The following is a 22,201-nucleotide window of genomic DNA, read 5'->3' as shown; positions in this document are numbered from 1 at the left end:
TTCAGGAATGGGAAAAAATGCCAATGAACAAGCCTCTAGCAACCAGAAGCAAATGAAAAATGAGACTTAATAATGTGAAAAAAAAGGTGGAGACAATAATGACGCCCACATTTTTTAGCGCCAAAAAAGACGCCCACATTATTGGCGCCTAAATGCTTTTGGCGCCAAGAATGACGCCACATCCGGTGACACCGACATTTTTGGCGCAAAACGTCAAAAAAAAATGACGCAAACACGAACAACTTCCGGCGACAAGTATGGCGCCGGAAATGACCAAGAAATTTTTTTCGCCAAAAAAGTCAGCGCCAAGAATGACGCAATAAAATTAAGCATTTTCAGCCCCCGTGAGCCTAACAGCCCACAGGGAAAAAAGTCAATTTTAAGGTAAGAAAAAATGATTTATTCATATGCATTATCCCAAATAATGAAACTGACTGTCTGAAATAAGGAATATTGATCATCCTGAATCAAGGCAAATAAATGTTTAAACACATATATTTAGAACTTTATATAAAAGTGCCCAACCATAGCTTAGAGTGTCACAAAAATAAGACTTACTTACCCCAGGACACTCATCTACATGTAGTAGAAAGCCAAACCAATACTGAAACGAGAATCAGTAGAGGTAATGGTATATAAGAGTATATCGTCAATCTGAAAAGGGAGGTAAGAGATGAATCTCTACGACCGATAACAGAGAACCTATGAAATAGATCCCGTAGAAGGAGACCATTGAATTCAAATAGGCAATACTCTCTTCACATCCCTCTGACATTCACTGCACACTGAGAGGAAAACCGGGCTCCAGCCTGCTGCGAAGCGCATATCAACGTAGAATCTAGCACAAACTTCACCACCTCCACGGGAGGCAAAGTTTGTAAAACTGATTTGTGGGTGTGGTGAGGGGTGTATTTATAGGCATTTTGAGGTTTGGTAAACTTTGCCCCTCCTGGTAGGAATGTATATCCCATACGTCACTAGCTCATGGACTCTTGCTAATTACATGAAAGAAACATATAATGCATGAAATGCAGAGTAACTCCGGGTGGAGTGTGAGAGGAAGTGCAGGGCACTGCATGTGGGTCATAACATTTTGTGGGCACTATAGGAGAAATTTGTGGCATAAATTGACCATTGTCAACAGACTCCTAAACAGCAAACGCATTAGAAGGAGTAGGTTCAGAAAAAGACTGACATTTTTTAATAAAAATTGACACATTAAAAAAACGTTACAGTCTCTTTAAATTTTAAAAAGTAACTATTTTTTGTGTGCTCTTGTTCCATCCTAAGTCACAAAGGATGAATTAAACAAACAGCTGAAATTCCTTTAATAAAATTAACACATAAAAAAACGTGTGCAGAAATGAGTTAGATATTCCGGACAAAGCCCTTTTGAAACACTGTCCGGTGCAATATTTTCACCTTAACGAGAAAACACTCTATACTAATTCTTCCGATACCAGGAAGAACAAGCAAAGTGGTGCGCAACTAAATTGCTCCACACAACTCCGCCCATCGTAGGCGTTAACATAATCCTCTCCCGGTCGCCATCAATATCTTTACTAAGTAAAACGACAGGGAGTATAATAACGGACTGATCAGCTTCAGATTGGCAGCTGCTAGTCCGAAAAAAATAAACTAACGTGGAATCACCTACACTGAGCTCGCTATAGCATAGCTCATTAGTTATGGCAATAAGAGATCTCCCGGTCAGCTATTATTAAACCGCCAGGAGATAAGAACACAAGTCTCATGCATTGCCTCACACTGAACTTATCTGATTTATAGCTCTTCAGTGATGGCAATTCCACCGTTATGGCAATATGTGATCTCCCAGTCGGCTACTATTAAACCGCCAGGAGATGAAAAACACAAGTCCCATAGATTACTTCACACTGAACTCGTTCTGATGTATAGCTTATTAGTTATGAAATGAGAGCCTATGACCCATACAGCCCCAGTGCCTGCATCTAACTGTCCCAAAGTGTCCCCTAAAACTCTGAGGTAATCTATCTGTAAGCCTCTGATAAAGAAGCTAAATCCAATGAGGAATAAATAAAAATTAAGTGCCCAACTTTCTTCAGAGTCTTCTTACTTCAACCCCCAGAATAAAGTCAGCACTTAACTCATTATCTTCTGCCGGACAGTAAGGCAGTTCCCATGTTTGAGAGGTTCTCTCACTTACATGGACCTGTAATTTAAAACGAAAGTACTGAGTAAATATCCCTCAGATTTTCTTGGTAAGGGCAGCAAAAAATGAAATGGAAGGCGCAGTGAGAATTATGTCCCACAAGTTCCCATCGCTCTAAAGCCACCAAAGCCCTACTGAAGAGACTGATATGGACTACGGCTACACCCTAGAACAAAGCAGCACAATCTTGCACTACTTTAAATATAATAAACTCTTGAAAGAAGAATCTTTTCTAACACCTCACTTTACCACTTCCTATAACTAACATAGGCAAAGAGAATGACTGGGGTGGGAGGGAAGGGAGGAGCTATTTAACAGCTCTGCTGTGGTGCTCTTTGCCTCCTCCTGCTGACCAGGAGGTGAATATCCCATTAGTAATTTAGATGATCTGTGGACTCATCGTGTCTTAAAAAAGAAATTATTTTATTAATATTACTTCTTAGGGGTGCAACCAACCAAATAATGACACAAAATAGAATATTGCCGCACATCGACTTCTATATTATCAAAACATTTTAAATATTGCAAAAACTCACCTAAGCTCATATTTTAGTCACACAATATGGCCATACTTTGCTTAAGCCAGTCACCAACTTACAAGGTGTCCCAATGTTGACTGGTCCTAACACTGCAATGTGATGCCTTTCTGGGCTGTAACATTCCTGCTTTAACTATGCATCTAAGAATGAGCCTCTCTGGCTTTACACACACTTCCAATGTACTATAATGAGAGCAGCTGTGCAACTGGATGGGGTGCTAAAAACCATGAAGATGGGTAGTCTTACTTTAAATACAAATGTTTCTGCACACCTTGCAACATTATTTTATTAATATTACTTCTTAGGGGTGCAGGCAACCAACCAAATAATTACACAAAATAAAATTGCAAACATTCACCTAAGCTCATATTTTAAAATTGGGATCTTAGTCACACAATATGGCCATACTTTGCTTAAGCCATTCACCAACTTACAAGGTGTTCCAATGTTGATTGGTCCTAACACTGCAATGTGATGCCTTTACAGTGTTGGGACACCTTGTAAGTTGGTGACTGTCTTAAGCAAAGTATGGCCATATTGTGTGACTAAGATCCCAATTGTATACACATACATACATATACACAAAAAATGATATATATATATATATATATATATATATATATATATATATAGATAGATATATATATATATACACACACACACACATATATACATAGGCATGTAATGCATATAACAGGTTTGTTTGTCTTATTGTGACCGGTTATATAGTACAGGGGTGTCCATTCTATTTAGGCTAGTCACTTCGCTCTTTTAGTGTAAAAAACTCACAAAACAATACAATGGAGAGAACACAAAATATCATCATTTAACCTGTTGGAGAGAGCAATGCTGTTGGAGGTTAACAAGACAAACCTATGTCCGCACAAGTAATAAATATTTTACCTTTTATTGGCAGTGGAAAAATGTTTCAGTATTATATTGAAAAGAAAGCAATAAATAATACTGTGATAAAAATAGTCCAAAAGTACAGACTGTACATACTTTGTTACATAATCAGCAAGTACACAAAAAGGATTAGAAAAAAAATGTAACAACAAATCCAATTTGTACATGAAAAAGTTAAAGTTGAAACACAAGATGTCGTTTATATAATGTTACATAAAATAAATAATACATCCTGATCAGAAATGATTTACGGTTTAGTATTCCACATTGAAAGAAAACTTTTTTTTCTCTACCGTTTAAAAGATTGCAAATCACAATCCGATTGTAGTTTTTAAACACATAAACAGAACAGGGAGTATATAATAAGGCCTTTTATAAAAAAAAAAAACAGATTCACCAACATAATCTAAAAAGAAGAGCTTCAATTGGTCCTTACCAAAGCTGCTCAACTAGTTTTAAGTGCAGCAGCTCACAGTACAAAGTAATATGAAATACAGGCCCACTTATGAGCAAGAGTCCGTAAAGCGCCTGGGATTTGTTTCCGTTTAGAATTTTTTTTTTCACTGTTTCACCTTGTAAAGAAAAATGCTTGTGTTATGGCTTTTTTTTTTTTAAAATAAGATATGACATTAAAAACAAAAAATATGAACTTCCAAATTTTCCTCCTTATATCCAGCTACGATTATAGTAAAAATAGGATTGGCCGGTTTAAGACTGAACAAGGTTATTGAAAGTGGGAATTTAAAACTAGTACGAAACTGCTAATACTTATAATAGGATACAGATTTCTTGGTTTTCTAAGACTGTACAAATAGAATAAAAACATTTTCCTTAAGTTCATTATGAAATATACCCATAAATTACAATACTAGAATCATTTCCAAAGACCTCAGATGACTGGTTGAGACTCTGAGTTACAGTACGTTTAAATGGAAAAACCACAAGAAGGGGGGGAAAAAAAAGCATGTTTAAGAATCAGAGTGGACAAAATGTACATTAAAATGAATTACATAAAGTGTCACAAAGGCATACAGAAATAGAACACATAGATTCTAAAATATTTCCTCTAATTTAGCTATGACTTTACTCTCCAATTAAAAACTCTGTATTAAAATATTTCATTGTTTCTGAACAGCTTCTTCATTAGACTCCCCTGGTCAGGAACTGCAAAACTCAGGTTGGATCCAAATGTTGCATAATTATCTGTAGAAGTAATGTGGGTAAACTGGGAAAACAAATATATAATAAGAATTAATTAAAAAAATAAATAAACCAGAACAACATAGTGTAGGACATAAAGAATATAACATTTGAGAGCCTGAAAATAAGATGCAGGTGTATTTTATTTATAATATATATTAGCTGTTTAAATATAAAATAAGTAGGGGTAAAATTGTAGTATCTTAAAAGCAATGGGCACAAGGATGTAACCTAGGCTTCCCCTGGCTAATTTCTTCTGCTGATGGCAATTAAAAACAGAAATAAACGGTAATATGGTAAGCAAACAATGGCTATATGGACTGTAGCAGCATTAGGCTGGTAATGGAGTCTGCACTACTAACTCTCACAATTACAATCTCAACGCGTTTCATGTTTTTTTAGAGCACAATTTGCTTCATGTTCATAACTTGAGATTAATTTTCCAAAAAAACTGAATCCCCCAATACAAGCTCAGCACAAGTCCAAATGATCTTACTGTGAGAGCTTGTGCATCTAATCTAAAGGTGATATTTGAGCAAGTGTTGATGCACAAGTAGGAAAGAGCTTCTACCAGGTGATATTGATTAAAACATATTTTTTAGCCTGTTCTATGTAAAAAAAACCATAATTTATGCATACCTGATAAATTTATTTCTCTAGTAGTGTATCCAGTCCACGGATCATCCATTACTTGTGGGATATTCTCCTTCCCAACAGGAAGTTGCAAGAGGATCACCCACAGCAGAGCTGCTATATAGCTCCTCCCCTAACTGCCATATCCAGTCATTCGACCGAAACAAACAGAGAAAGGAGAAACCATAGGGTGCAGTGGTGACTAAAGTTTAATTAAAATTTAGACCTGCCTTAAAGGGACACTCTACACCAGAATTTTTATTGTTTTAAAAGATAGATAATCCCTTTATTACCCATTTCCCAGTTTTGCATAACCAACACAGTTATAATAATATACTTTTAACCTCTGTGATTATCTTGTATCTAAGCCTCAGCAAACTGCCCCTTTTTTCAGTTCTTTTGACAGACTTGCAGTCTAGCCAATCAGTGCCTGCTCCCAGATAACTTCTCGTGCACAAGCACAGTGTTATCTATATGAAATACGTGAACTAACACCCTCTAGTGGTGAAAAACTATTAAAATGCAATCTGAAAGAGGTGGGCTTCAAGGTCTAAGAAATTAGCATATGAACCTCCTAGGTTAAGCTTTCAACTAAGAATACCAAGAGAACAAAGCACAATTGGTGATAAAAGTAAATTGAAAAATTGTTTAAAATTACATGCTCTATCTGAATCATGAAAGTTTATTTTGGCCTAGACTGTCCCTTTAAAATGACAGGGCGGGCCGTGGACTGGATACACTACAAGAGAAATAAATTTATCAGGTAAGCATAAATTATGTTTTCTCTTGTTAAGTGTATCCAGTCCACGGATCATCCATTACTTGTGGGATACCAATACCAAAGCTAAAGTACACGGATGATGGGAGGGACAAGGCAGGGATTAAGCGGAAGGAACCACTGCCTGAAGAACCTTTCTCCCAAAAACAGCCTCCGAAGAAGCAAAAGTATCAAATTTGTAAAATTTTGAAAAGGTGTGAAGCGAAGACCAAGTCGCAGCCTTGCAAATCTGTTCAACAGAGGCCTCATTTTTAAAGGCCCAGGTAGAAGCCACAGCTCTAGTAGAATGAGCTGTAATCCTTTCAGGGGGCTGCTGTCCAGAAGTCTCATAGGCTAGGCGTATTATGCTCCGAAGCCAAAAGGAAAGAGAGGTTGCCGAAGCTTTTTGACCTCTCCTCTGTCCAGAGTAAACGACAAACAGGGTAGATGTTTGATGAAAATCTTTAGTAGCTTGTTAGTAAAACTTCAAGGCACGGACTACGTCCAGATTATGTAAAAGACATTCCTTCTTTGAAGAAGGATTAGGACACAATGATGGAACAACAATCTCTTGATTGATATTCTTGTTAGAAACCACCTTAGGTAAAAACCCAGGTTTGGTACGCAGAACTACCTTATCTGCATGAAAAATCAGATAAGGAGAATCACATTGTAAGGCAGATAACTCAGAGACTCTCCGAGCCGAGGAAACAGCCATCAAAAAAAGAACTTTCCAAGATAAAAGTTTAATGTCAATGGAATGAAGGGGTTCAAACGGAACTCCTTGAAGAACTTTAAGAACCAAGTTTAAGCTCCACGGGGGAGCAACAGGTTTAAACACAGGCTTAATTCTAACCAAAGCCTGACAAAATGCCTGGACGTCTGGAACCTCTGCCAGACGCTTGTGCAAAAGAATAGACAGAGCAGAAATCTGCCCCTTTAAGCAACTAGCTGATAATCCTTTGTCCAAACCCTCTTGGAGAAAGGACAATATCCTAGGAATCCTAACCTTACTCCATGAGTAATTCTTGGATTCACACCAATAAAGATATTTACGCCATATCTTGTGGTAGATTTTCCTGGTGACAGGCTTTCGTGCCTGTATTAAGGTATCAATGACTGACTCGGAGAAGCCACGCTTTGATAGAATCAAGCGTTCAATCTCCATGCAGTCAGTCTCAGAGAAATTAGATTTGGATGATTGAAAGGACCTTGTATTAGAAGGTCTTGTCTCAGAGGCAGAGTCCATGGTGGAAAGGATGACATGTCCACTAGGTCTGCATACCAGGTCCTGCGTGGCCACGCAGGCGCTATCAGAATCACCGATGCTCTCTCCTGTTTGATCTTGGCAATCAGTCGAGGGAGCAGAGGAAATGGTGGAAACACATAAGCCAGGTTGAAGAACCAAGGCGCTGCTAGAGCATCTATCAGCGTCGCTTCTGGGTCCCTGGACCTGGATCCGTAACAAGGAAGCTTGGCGTTCTGGCGAGATGCCATGAGATCCAACTCTGGTTTGCCCCAACGATGAATCAATTGAGCAAACACCTCCGGATGGAGTTCCCACTCCCCCAGATGAAAAGCCTGACGACTTAGAAAATCTGCCTCCCTATTCTCTACGCCTGGGATGTGGCAAGAGTGAGTCTCTGCCCAGCAAATTATCTTTGAGACTTCTAACATCGCTAGGGAACTCCTGGTTCCCCCTTGATGGTTGATGTAAGCCACAGTCGTGATGTTGTCCGACTGAAATCTGATGAACCACAGTGTTGCTAACTGAGGCCAAGCCAGAAGAGCATTGAATATTGCTCTTAACTCCAGAATATTTATTGGGAGGAGTTTCTCCTCCTGAGTCCACGATCCCTGTTCCAGACTGCACCCCAACCTAGAAGGCTGGCATCTGTTGTTACAATCGTCCAATCTGGCCTGCGAAAGGTCATGCCCTTGGACAGATGGACCCGAGAAAGCCACCAGAGAAGAGAATCTCTGGTCTCTCGATCCAGATTTAGTAGAGGGGACAAATCTGAGTAATCCCCATTCCACTGAATTAGTATGCATAATTGCAGCGGTCTGAGATGCAGGCGCGCAAATGGCACTATGTCCATTGCCGCTACCATTAAGCCGATTACTTCCATGCACTGAACCACTGACGGGCGTGGAATGGAATGAAGGACACGGCAAGCATTTAGAAGTTTTGATAACCTGGACTCCGTCAGGTAAATTTTCATCTCTACAGAATCTATAAGAGTCCCTAGGAAGGAGACTCTTGTGAGTGGGGATAGAGAACTCTTTTCCTCGTTCACTTTCCACCCATGCGACCTCAAAAATGCCAGAACTATCTCTGTATGAGACTTGGCAATTTGAAAGCTTGACGCCTGTATCGGGATGTCGTCTAGATAAGGAGCCACCGCTATGCCTCGCGGTCTTAGAACCGCCAGAAGTGAGCCCAGAACCTTTGTAAAAATTATCGGGGCTGTAGCCAACCCGAAGGGAAGAGCTACAAATTGGTAATGCCTGTCTAGAAAGGCAAACCTTAGGAACCGATGATGATCTTTGTGAATCGGTATGTGAAGGTAGGCATCCTTTAAGTCCACTGTGGTCATGTACTGACCCTATTGGATCATGGGTAGGATGGTCCGAATAGTTTCCATTTTGAATGATGGAACTCTGAGGAATTTGTTTAAGATCTTTAGATCCAAAATTGGTCTGAAGGTTCCCTCTTTCTTGGGAACCACAAACAGATTTGAATAAAAACCCTGTCCTTGTTCCGTCTGCGTAACTGGATGGATCACTCCCATTACTAGGAGGTCTTGCACACAGCTTAGGAATGCCTCTTTCTTTATCTGGTTTGCTGATAACATTGAAAGATGAAATCTCCCTTGTGGAGGAGAAGCTTTGAAGTCCAGAAGATATCCCTGAGATATGATCTCCAACGCCCAGGGATCCTGAATATCTCTTGCTCACGCCTGGGCGAAGAGAGAAAGTCTGCCCCCCACTAGATCCGTTTCCGGATAGGGGGCCGTTCCTTCATGCTGTCTTGGGGGCAGCAGCAGGCTTTCTGGCCTGCTTGCCCTTGTTCCAGGACTGGTTAGGATTCCAGGCCTGTCTGGAATGAGCAACAGTTCCCTCTTGTTTTGAAGCGGAGGAAGTTGATGCTGCTCCTGCCTTGAAATTTCGAAAGGCACGAAAATTAGACTGTTTGGCCTTTGATTTGGCCCTGTCCTGAGGAAGGGTATGACCCTTACCTCCAGTAATGTCAGCAATAATTTCCTTCAAGCCAGGCCCGAATAAGGTCTGCCCCTTGAAAGGAATGTTGAGTAACTTAGACTTTGAAGTCACGTCAGCTGACCAGGATTTAAGCCATAGCGCCCTACGTGCCTGGATGGCGAATCCAGAATTCTTAGCCGTTAGTTTAGTCAAATGAACAATGGCATCAGAAACAAATGAGTTAGCTAGCTTAAGTGTTCTAAGCTTGTCAATAATTTCAGTCAATGGAGCTGTATGGATGGCCTCTTCCAGGGCCTCAAACCAGAATGCCACCGCAGCAGTGACAGGCGCAATGCATGCAAGGGGCTGTAAAATAAAACCTTGTTGAATAAACATTTTCTTAAGGTAACCCTCCAATTTTTTATCCATTGGATCTGAAAAAGCACAACTGTCCTCCACCGGGATAGTGGTACGCTTTGCTAAAGTAGAAACTGCTCCCTCCACCTTAGGGACCGTCTGCCATAAGTCCCGTGTAGTGGCGTCTAATGGAAACATTTTTCTAAATATAGGAGGTGGAGAAAAGGGCACACCCGGTCTATCCCACTCCTTGCTAATAATTTCTGTAAGCCTTTTAGGTATAGGAAAAACATCAGTACACACCGGCACCGCATAGTATTTATCCAGCCTACACAATTTCTCTGGTACTGCAACTGTGTTACAGTCATTCAGAGCAGCTAATACCTCCCCAAGCAATACACGGAGGTTCTCAAGCTTAAATTTAAAATTAGAAATCTCTGAATCAGGTTTCCCCGAGTCAGAGATATCACCCACAGACTGAAGCTCTCCGTCCTCATGTTCTGCATATTGTGACGCAGTATCAGATATGGCTCTTACAGCATTTGCGCGCTCTGTATCTCTTCTAACCCCAGAGCTATCGCGCTTGCCTCTTAATTCAGGCAATCTGGATAATACCTCTGACAGGGTATTATTCATGATTGCAGCCATGTCCTGCAAGGTAATCGCTATGGGCGTCCCTGATGTAATTGGCGCCATACTAGCGTGCGTCCCCTGAGCGGGAGGCGAAGGGTCTGACACGTGGGGAGAGTTAGTCGGCATAACTTCCCCCTCGACAGAACCCTCTGGTGACAATTCTTTTATAGATAAAGACTGATCTTTACTGTTTAAGGTGAAATCAATACATTTAGTACACATTCTCCTATGGGGCTACACCATGGCTTTCAAACATAATGAACAAGTAGTTTCCTCTGTGTCAGACATGTTTAAACAGACTAGAAATGAGACTAGCAAGCTTGGAAAACACTTTAAAACAAGTTTACAAGCAATATAAAAAAATGTTACTGCACCTTTAAGAAGCACAAATTTTGTCAAAATTTTAAATAACAGTGAAAAAAGGCAGTTACACTAACAAAATGTTTACAGTGTATGTAACAAGTTAGCAGAGCATTGCACCCACTTGCAAATGGATGATTAACTCCTTAATACCAAAAACGGAATAATAAATGACAAAAACGTTTTTCAAACAGTCACAACAACTGCCACAGCTCCACTGTGGCTTTTTATCTCCCTCAAATACGACTTTGAAGCCTTTTGAGCCCTTCAGAGATGTCCTGGATCATGCAGGAAGAAGCTGGATGTCTGTGTCTGTAATTTTTGCTGCGCAAAAAAACGCTAAAATAGGCCCCTCCCACTCATATTACAACAGTGGAAAGCCTCAGGAAACTGTTTCTAGGCAAAATTCAAGCCAGCCATGTGGAAAAAAACTAGGCCCCAATAAGTTTTATCACCAAACATATAAAAAAACGATTAAACATGCCAGCAAAGGTTTTATATTACACTTTTATAAGAGTATGTATCCCTATTAATAAGCCTGATACCAGTCGCTATCACTGCATTTAAGGCTTTACTTAACATTACTCCGGTATCAGCAGCATTTTCTAGCAAATTCTATCCCTAGAAAAATATTAACTGCACATACCTTATTGCAGGAAAACCTGCACGCCATTCCCCCTCTGAAGTTACCTCACTCCTCAGAATATGTGAGAACAGCAATGGATCTTAGTTACTTCTGCTAAGATCATAGAAAACGCAGGCAGATTCTTCTTCTAAATACTGCCCGACATAAACAGTACGCTCCGGTACCATTTAAAAATAACAAACTTTTGATTGAAGAAATAAACTAAGTATAAAACACCACTCTCCTCTTACGACCTCCATCTTTGTTGAGAGTTGCAAGAGAATGACTGGATATGGCAGTTAGGGGAGGAGCTATATAGCAGCTCTGCTGTGGGTGATCCTCTTGCAACTTCCTGTTGGGAAGGAGAATATCCCACAAGTAATGGATGATCCGTGGACTGGATACACTTAACAAGAGAAAATGTTTAAACATTTGTACGACCTGGCAACATTCTCAATGTTTATGCCTTTGGTACCAGGAATTTCAGTAAAAAACTTGGCTAAACTACCGGAGAATATTTAGCATTTTTGCTATTACTCCATTTAAATAGAAATCTTGATTATTTTTTTGATTTACCTATCAAAACTATATATATATATATATATATATATATATATATATATATATATATATATATATATATATATATATATATATATATATATATATATATATATAAACTGTCAGGCACAAAAAAAGGCACTCACTGGTCAAGTAAAACTTAACATTTAATAAGTTATGTTAAAATAGCATGACGTTTCGGATGCATTACGCCCCCTTTCTCAAATGCATGATACAGCTCAATAAAAAATTACAAAAGCTGTATCATGCATTTGAGAAAGGGGGCGTAATGCCTCCGAAACGTCATGCTATTTTAACATAACTTATTAAATGTTAAGTTTTACTTGACCAGTGAGTGCCTTTTCTAACTTTTTCACAAACTTTGGGTTTCACACTGAAATTATTTACATACCGCTTGTGCAATCTTGATGCAAATAGTGGTAAAAGCTTCTCTGGGACCCTTATTGTTCAGAAATAGCAGAAAAGCATGGCTTCGCCATTGTTTTTTTTGGTAATTAAAAGACCACTTATTGCAGCTGCTCACCACCTTTCTGTAATTCCTGGCAGTGAAATTAATGTTGGCTCATAAGGGTAATAATATTTTAGTGTAGGGATTACCCTCCAACCTCCATGATCCCTCCCAAACAACTACCTAACCCTCCTCCCCCTCCCAATAGTAGCAGCCATCTTGCCAGTACCAAATTAATAGATATTTTTATTTATCTGTATTGTAGTGATCCAATAGTGATTTTTTTTTTACGGATATGTTGTTGTTGTTGCATTACTTAAAATTTCTTTCTTGCACAATATATATATTTTTTTAAGTAAGAAAGGGAGCCTTACCTGCAGACAGTATTAGCAGGAATATGTCCTAATAGTGGCCGAATCCAGTCTTTGTATTCCAGACACATTGCCTATTAATAACCACAGGAGACATGCAGTGCATAGCATGCAGTTAGTGTTAAATCAGGCACCAAAACTGATCGCATCAAGCAAACACTTTAGTAGCAAAATTAAGATTAAAACAAAGAGCACACCAATGCTCTTGCCCTGTCACACAGATGGTGGTGAAACCCCTAAGCTACTTACTACAGGGAACAGACCCCTACTTTGGGCCCAACAAACATAAGGAAATTGCCTTAGAAACACTTACTGCAGGCACACTAAACAATGGGAGCATGCCTGTACGTCCAGGCGCACTAACTACAGGGTGCATGCCTGTACATCTAGGAGCACTAACTACAGGGTGCATGCCTGTACATCTAGGAGCACTAACTACAGGGTGCATGCCTGAACGTCTAGGCACACTAACTACAGGGTGCATGCCTGTACGTCTAGGCGCACTAACTACAGGGTGCATGACTGTACGTCTAGGCGCACTAACTACAGGGTGCATGACTATACGTCTAGGAGCACTAACTACAGGAAACATTCCCGTACGTCCAGGCGCACTAACTACAGGGTGCATGCCTGTATGTCCAGGCGCACTAACTACAGGGTGCATGCCTGTACGTCCAGGCGCACTAACTACAGGGTGCATGACTGTACGTCCAGGCGCACTAACTACAGGGTGCATGCATGTATGCCCAGGCGCACTAACTACAGGAAGCATGCCTGTACGTCCAGGCGCACTAACTACAGGAAGCATGATTAGCGGCACTAACTACCAGGAGTATGCCTGTACATCCAGGTGCACTAATTAAAAAGAAGTATGCCTGTACGTCCAAGTGCACTAACTACAGGAAGCATGCCTGTACGTCTAGGTGCACTAACTATAGGAAGCATGCCTGTACGTCCAGGCGCACTAGCTACAGGAAGCATGCCTGTACGTCCAGGCGCACTAACTACAGGAAGCATGATTAGGGGCACTAACAACCAGGAGTATGCCTATACATCCAGGTGCACTAACTACAGGAAGCATGCCTGTATGTCTAAACCCACTAACCAACTACAGGGAACAGTCCTGTATGTCAAGGCACGCTAACTAAAATAAACATACCCGTATATTCAGGCACACTAACTACAGGAAACATGCCTGTGTGTCCAGACAGGCTAACTACAGGGAACATTTCCTTGTTCAGGCAGACTAACTAGAAAGATTATGTACATGGACTAGGATAAAATTATGAAAAATTAGATCATGCATACCAATAAATATATGTGTACCATCTCTAGATTGGTATTGCCCTACCTGGCATAATAGATCGGCTAAACCCACAGTTAACACACACCTATCATGCTGTGACGTTATAAGAAAGAGTGCACGTACCATCCATCTGCATTTTCTTTGGCTGCATAGAAGGTGAAGACATAGTGGAGTTGACTCTGAAATTGGCAGGAAGAGTTTCTGAGGAGCCAACGCTTAACCCTCGCACATCCTTTGGTCGAAATTTCTTTCTCCACGATGGAGCCCTTCTAAAGCTTTTATCATCATCCTAAAATGAAAAAGAGAAACCATTTCAGCAAATGTCAATAGCATTTAATAGGGTGACATATGCGTGAGTAATGTGGGGGTACATAAAAATAGATATCCTTTAGAACCGATACTGTATTATTCATATAGCGGCCTAACTTTAGGTATGCAGAATCTATCACCTTTCTTCACATTAAACTCTATCCTTGATCCACTACAATCTGGATTTCACACCCAACAGTCCACAGAAACAGCAATCATTAAGGTTACTAATGACCTAATTACAGCAAAATAAAAAAAATCACTTCTCTCTGTTAATCCTTCTCGATCTGTCTGCTGACCACCTTCTCTTGCTTCAAACCCACCTTTGGCATCTGCAACACAGCCCTCTAGTGGTTCTCCTCCTGTCTAACCGCACCTTTATTGTAGCCTTTTCTGGCTCATCCTCTGCCCCTTTACTACTTTCTTTTGGGGTACCACAAGGCTCTATCCTTGGTCCACTTCTCTTCTCAATTTATATGTTATCCGTAGGTTTTTTTAGTAAGTCCCAAAGGTTTCTATACCATTTGTATGCTGATGATACCCAAATCTACCTCTCTGAACCAGGCCTATTATCCTCCCTTTCTAACTTGTGTCACTGTCTTTCTAATATTTCATCCTGGATGTCCTCTCACTACCTTAAGCTAAATCTCTCCAAAACTGAGCTCCTTATTCCCCCCCCTTTTCCCAAAATCTCTAACTCACAACTTTCTTTAACTGTTGATAACAACATCATTACCCAAACTCTGCATGCCAGATGTCTTGGGGTTACGCTTGACTCAGATCTCTCTTACACTCCTCACATCCAGCCAATTCCTGCTGTTTTCACCTTAAAAAGTCTCAAATTCACCATTCCCTCACACAAGACACAGCAAAGATTTTAGTCTACTCTCTCATCATTTCCGCCTTGACTACTGCAACTCTATACTCTGGTCTCCCTAGCTGCAGTCTATCTCCTTTACAGTCCATAATGAATGCCTCACTCCTCATCTGCTGTACCTCTCTGACAATTTCTTTACTGGCTTCCTCTAACCTCCAGAATGAAACACAAATCATTACGCTGTCATTCAAGGCCCTCAATAACACTGCTCCCCCTATATTTCAGACCTCATCTCCAGATACTCTTTCCTCCAGCCCCATTTACTCTGCTCATGACACTCTTCTCTCCTCCTCTCTTGTTACCTCTCCACATTCGCATCTACAAGACTTCTCCAGACTGGACCCTATTAATTCGAACTTTCTGCCTTACTCAACAACTCTACTGTTCATGGATGCATACAATATACACTAACATTTTCTTACCTCTGTTCCTCTCCTCCTTTTTTTATCCCCTGAACCCCCTTAGCATGTAAGCCTACAAATCCAGCTCTTTTGAAGATCACATTTTCATGAAAGCTAATTTACAACAGTCAAAATGTTGGCAGGGCCCTCTATCCATTTGTCTCCTATAAATACTACCTTTGCACATCATACCTACATTTATAATGCTGCGGAATCGGTTTGAGCTCTACAAATAACTATTACTTTAGCACAGTGGTTTTCAAAGTGTGAGACGGACCTCCCCAGGGGGCGCAAGAGCAAAAACGCTTCACACTATCCTATGGAAACCACAAGTAGCAGCTAACTCGCAAAACATAGACCTGTTTTTAAGAGATAATATCTGTCACTTGTCATTTTGTGGTGGAATAAGGACAGAATGTAGGTGGAAGAAAGGCACTGAGGTAGAAATATATATAGTAACCTCTATTATGGGGGGGGCATTTTCTTGTAAAATTCATCAGAGGGGAGGCCCACTGCCTAAGACTTTAAAAAAGGAAATTTATGCTTACCTGATAAATTGATTTCTTCTACGATACGACGAGTCCACGGATTTCATCCTTACTTGTGGGATATTATCCTCCTGCTAACAGGAAGTGGCAAAGAGCACCACAGCAGAGCTGTATATATAGCTCCTCCCTTCCCCTCCACCCCCAGTCATTCGACCGAAGGTTTTAGGAAGAGAAAGGAAAAGCTAAAAGATGCAGAGGTGACTGAAGTTGTAAATAATAAAAAATATAATCTGTCTTAAATTGAGGGCCGTGGACTACTCGTATCGTAGAAGAAATCAATTTATCAGGTAAGCATAGATTTCCTTTTCTTCTACAAGATACGACTAGTCCATGGATTTCATCCTTACTTGTGGGATACAATACCAAAGCTACAGGACACGGATGAAAGGGAGGGACAAGACAGAGACCTAAACGGAAGGCACCAGTGCTTGAAGAACTTTTCTCCGAAAAACAGCCTCAGAAGAAGCAAAAGTATCAAATTTGGAAAATTTGGAAAAAGTATGAAGTCATTAAACACTTTAATTATTGCTTTAAACAAATTTTGAGAAACGTGTACTGCGCCTTTAAGAGATAAAAAGCGCACAATTTTTCCAAAACTGCTTCAAAAATGTTAATTTGCTCTAAAAATTAACTGTACCTCATTAATGGCTCCAAAAACGATTGCACCCCAAGAGTAAGGGGAGAAATTAACCTCTAAAAGTAACTTAAATCACAAAAATGTCAAATTTTACAAAAAATACTCCCTGCACCTCGCCACAGCTCTGCTGTGGCGCCTACCTGCCCCCAGGGTACTTTAAAATGACTCGCCAATGATCCGGATAAGAGAACCACTGTCTAGGATCAACCGGACTTAATACTTGCTGCTTCTCAGCCAGAAGGAAGTGCGCATCTGAGCGTGTGAAATTAAGCCCCGCCCATCATGGCCGATGCTCGAGTAGGCCTAAAACAACTGCATGGTGAAGCGGTTTTAAGCAAAAGCTAAGTGGAACATTTAAAACCCCAAACATACCAGTATAGCCACACCGGTTATTCAGTGCAAACAAAAAAACGATCAACAGTTTCTGCCTCTCCCAATGTCTCATATAATGCCAAAGCCCATTATAATGATTGCCCAATATGTCAACAGAAAAATAATACATAGGTCTCCAGTAACATCCCTCTGTTTAACAGGTCAACTGTTTACCCCATTCCCTTGCAGGGAAATAAATGCCAGCCAGTTCTGATATATCAAGTCTCCTCCGAAAATAAAGGGCTGCACATACCTCAATGCTGCTTGTAGCATGAAACCGTTCTCTACACTGACGATTTCTCTTGTGTTACCTTCAGAAGTCTTGTGGGAACTAACATGGATCTTAGTTACAGCTGCTAAGATCATCAACCTCAGTGCAGAAATCTTCTTCCATATCCCCTGAGGAAAATAGTACTCACCGGTACCATTTAAAATAAAAAACTAAAACTAACACCTCACTTTACCTCTTCCTAGTATAACACAGGCAAAGAGAATGACTGGGGGTGGAGGGGAAGGGAGGAGCTATATATACAGCTCTGCTGTGGTGCTCTTTGCCACTTCCTGTTAGCAGGAGGATAATATCCCACAAGTAAGGATGAAATCCGTGGACTCTTCGTATCTTGTAGAAGAAAAAAAACCCATGATTTAGCAGAAAATAGAATGTATGACTTTATGAGTAAAAGTATCTTTGCTTGTGGCAAGGCAGATTAGTCTGAAAATCACTAAGGCTATAGAATGTTTCTGGTTCAGTATAAGGTCAATAACGGAAAGGTTTATACTTCGTCAAGCCTTCGATCTGTTCCTCTGATGAGAAGGTTGTTGAACTCCCGCTCCAACATTGCACGTGCCTAAAACCAAAAGGATTAGACTTTATATCACAGCAGATCAATGACTTGAAAAGCAAGTAGCTTTGTAAAAATGCATCAGTACGAAGAACTAAACAAAAGAGTTTGAAATCCTATAAAGTTTACTTGCCTGTGTATTCTGAGTGGGTATTTGCAATAATAAAGCCAATGTATTGTGATCAAAGGTCTCATCTAAGGCAACCAGCGCCCCGTGAACTCCACTTTCCAGGAGATTATTTGCATATTCTTTAAGACCGATAGACAACACCCAGTGGATTAGCCTATCATTGCTCCAGACAAGGACATCTGTAAAGGAAAGAGGCACAATGGATAATGGAAATTTCAATATAAATATAGAAAGAGGGAGCGCCAGCTATAGGCTAAAGTACCAGAATAACAAAATAATATTAAAATACATTTATTACATTCACATAAACTAGGGTACCCTATGTACATATAACAATTCGATTGAAAACAATTAAAAAATAGTTAAAAACAATAGAGTAAGTGCCCCTCAGGAGAGAGGGAAATACCAAAACATATAAACACAAAAAAATGTGTATTAAAAGTCCCAAATCATATAAAAAGTCTTAAGTGTCACAAATATCTCAGGATTCAGCTGCTAAGGAGTTAACTTTGTGTAGCTGGCACTCAAAACAGTTATTTGTTTTCAAGAAGAATTGTGTTTGTATTTTCTTTGAAGTGCCAGAACCCCCTAAATAGCCACCAAATGTTAGTGTGTATGCATTGGGTCATAAAGTCACTAAAACTCTTAGTCACAGAGATACACAGGATAAAGTTTATGGCTTAAGCTGTCAATAGAATGCCTGATGCAAAACAGGCCCTTCATTACAAAAACTGACCAGGTCACTGGCAGGACATTGGTATATTATGTACATATGTGGTTTAAAAGTGTTATAACCTTAATGGCAGGTAAATATGACAACCTATGGCATATTTGGTATCAAACCGATTCTCTCAATAAACCTAAAAGGTTCTAGACATGTAAATATAGAAATTTCTTACCTAGCAGAAATGATACTGGATTGTATAATTTCAGGCAAGAAATTAGTCTATTGAAGGTTGTAAAGACAGGGGGGTTTCTTAGCCCGCCCAGGAGGGTGTGGTTAAGCAACATGATCTCTGAAAAGTAGGGTTTAAGAATCTTATTTTTTAACAATAAGATGGTCATTCTTACAAGGGGAGCTGCTGTACAGAAGTAAGGAGCCATCTTTTCCATGCCAGCCCCTGGCTCAGATCTTGAAGACTAGGAAAGTATTCAATTCTGTTTTTCTCCTTTTTATTTTAAAATACTGTTTGCGTATGTAATTTTATTTGTAACAACTTTTATTAATAATGCATTGTGCATAATATTTTTGGCATAATAAATAATTTCTTTATTAAGTTTGGCCTTTGTCTAATAATTGAACCACGTTACTGAAAGAGACTGGAATATTAGAACTGTATAATTTTAGGTTATTTTCTGCTAAATTGTATTTCTAGAGTTAATGTGTAAAGTCTGGGGTTTTCCTTAAGATTTTCCCTTTAATAAATTTTGAGTGGTGGCAGCATTTGAGCTATAGGATTTATAGTTTATTGTGGGTGGCATTGGAAAGGGAATGTTGGGCATTTCTCTTACGTCTAGTACAGATTAAGGGAGTGCGAATTAACTCTTGAACCCACTAAACTGAATCACAAGCTTGCCTGGTGTGGCTAGATTGTGACCTATAGGTGACAGAAAAGGGGGCTGAAAACCCTTTCTGTGCCAAATAAGTGACTGGCGCAGGGTTGGTAGGTATATACCTCTAATGTAATTCACATTGTGAATACAATACATTTATAAATAAGAATAATAGGATAGAGTACAATTAAGAGTTTATACAATTGGATAAAAGGTAATGATAAAACCACATATATTTAATAGACAGAAAAGCTCACTAAAAAGAAGATATTTTCTAAAACATTATAGAAATTACATTAAATACAAAATAGTTTTATAAATAGCATTTAAACACATTAAAAAACATTAGAAAACAGTAAAAAAACAAAATTCATGCTTACCTGATAAATTTCTTTCTTTTGCGATGTACCGTGTCCACGGATTCATCCTAACTTGTGGGATATTGTCCTTCCTGACAGGAAGTAGCAAAGAGAGCACCACAGCAGAGCTGTCTATATAGCTCCCCCCTTAACTCCACCCCCCAGTCATTCGACCGAAGGCCAAGGAAGAAAACAATTTATGCTTACCTGATAAATTTATTTCTCTTGTAGTGTGTTCAGTCCACGGGTCATCCATTACTTATGGGATATATTCTCCTTCCCAACAGGAAGTTGCAAGAGGATCACCCAAGCAGAGCTGCTATATAGCTCCACCCCTCACATGTCATATCCAGTCATTCGACCGAAACAAGACGAGAAAGGAGAAACTATAGGGTGCAGTGGTGACTGGAGTTTTAATTAAAATTTAGAACTGCCTCAAAAAAAGACAGGGCGGGCCGTGGACTGAACACACTACAAGAGAAATAAATTTATCAGGTAAGCATAAATTATGTTTTCTCTTGTTAAGTGTGTTCAGTCCACGGGTCATCCATTACTTATGGGATACCAATACCAAAGCTAAAGTACACGGATGATGGGAGGGACAAGGCAGGAACTTTAAACAGAAGGAACCACTGCCTGTAGAACCTTTCTCCCAAAAACAGCCTCCGAAGAAGCAAAAGTGTCAAATTTGTAAAATTTTGAAAAGGTATGAAGTGAAGACCAAGTTGCAGCCTTGCAAATCTGTTCAACAGAGGCCTCATTCTTAAAGGCCCAGGTGGAAGCCACAGCTCTAGTGGAATGAGCTGTAATTCTTTCAGGGGGCTGCTGTCCAGCAGTCTCATAGGCTAAACGTATTATGCTACGAAGTCAAAAAGAGAGAGAGGTGGCCGAAGCCTTTTGACCTCTCCTCTGTCCAGAATAAACGACAAACAGAGAAGAAGTTTGCCGAAAATCCTTAGTTGCCTGTAAGTAGAACTTGAAGGCACGGACTACGTCCAGATTATGCAAAAGACGTTCCTTCTTTGAAGAAGGGTTAGGACATAATGATGGAACAACAATCTCCTGATTGATATTCCTATTAGAAACAACCTTAGGTAAAAATCCAGGTTTAGTACGCAAAACTACCTTGTCTGAATGAAAAATCAGATAAGGAGAAACGCAATGTAAGGCAGATAACTCAGAGACTCTTCGAGCCGAGGAAATAGCCATCAAAAACAGAACTTTCCAAGATAAAAGCTTAATATCAATGGAATGAAGGGGTTCAAACGGAACACCCTGAAGAACTTTAAGAACCAAGTTTAAGCTCCACGGAGGAGCAACAGTTTTAAACACAGGCTTAATCCTAGCCAAAGCCTGACAAAAAGCCTGAACGTCTGGATTCTCTGCCAGACGTTTGTGTAAAAGAATAGACAGAGCAGAAATCTGTCCCTTTAACGAACTAGCGGATAAACCCTTTTCTAAACCCTCTTGTAGAAAAGACAATATCCTAGGAATCCTAACCTTACTCCATGAGTAACTCTTGGATTCACACCAATGTAAATATTTACGCCATATCTTATGGTAAATTTTTCTGGTAACCGGTTTCCGAGCCTGTATCAATGTATCAATAACCGACTCCGAGAAACCACGCTTTGAGAGAATCAAGCGTTCAATCTCCATGCAGTCAGCCTCAGAGAAATTAGGCTTGGATGGTTGAAAGGACCCTGAAGTAGAAGGTCCTGCCTCAGAGGCAGAGACCATGGTGGACAGGACGACATGTCCACTAGGTCTGCATACCAGGTCCTGCGTGGCCACGCAGGCGCTATCAGAATCACCGATGCTCTCTCCTGTTTGATCCTGGCAATCAGACGAGGCAGCAACGGAAATGGTGGGAACACATAAGCCATGTTGAAAATCCAAGGGGCTGCTAGTGCATCTACCAGCACCGCTCCCGGGTCCCTGGACAAGGAAGCTTGGCGTTCTGGCGAGAAGCCATGAGATCCAGTTCCGGTTCGCCCCAACGAAGAATCAGTTGAGCAAATACCTCCGGGTGAAGTTCCCACTCCCCCGGGTGAAAGGTCTGG

At 40.1% G+C, this 22,201-nt stretch overlaps 1 protein-coding gene across 5 annotated transcripts in view; it reads right to left on the bottom strand.

Moving 5' to 3' along the window:
- Nucleotides 1–3,623: 3,623 nt before the first annotated feature.
- PPFIA1 (PTPRF interacting protein alpha 1) overlaps nucleotides 3,624–22,201 on the bottom strand; it is a 323,205-nt gene continuing 304,627 nt past the window's right edge. For 3 of the 5 annotated variants that reach the window (XM_053720578.1, XM_053720580.1, XM_053720582.1), the window contains 5 exons: nucleotides 18,229–18,404; nucleotides 18,033–18,101; nucleotides 14,233–14,398; nucleotides 12,807–12,877; nucleotides 3,624–4,861 (listed from right to left, as the gene is read on the bottom strand). In XM_053720578.1, coding sequence (XP_053576553.1) covers nucleotides 12,819–12,877; nucleotides 14,233–14,398; nucleotides 18,033–18,101; nucleotides 18,229–18,404 — 470 coding nt within the window. In that variant the 3' untranslated portion in view covers nucleotides 3,624–4,861; nucleotides 12,807–12,818. The remainder of the gene's footprint in view (nucleotides 4,862–12,806; nucleotides 12,878–14,232; nucleotides 14,399–18,032; nucleotides 18,102–18,228; nucleotides 18,405–22,201) is intronic. The other 2 variants (XM_053720579.1, XM_053720581.1) reach the window with 1 other exon arrangement.

The sequence above is a fragment of the Bombina bombina genome, chromosome 7 (genome assembly GCF_027579735.1).
Source record: "Bombina bombina isolate aBomBom1 chromosome 7, aBomBom1.pri, whole genome shotgun sequence".
NCBI classification, from domain to species: domain Eukaryota; kingdom Metazoa; phylum Chordata; class Amphibia; order Anura; family Bombinatoridae; genus Bombina; species Bombina bombina.
Note: the sequence above shows the minus strand (reverse complement) of the source record. Positions and strands in the feature narration are given on the sequence as shown.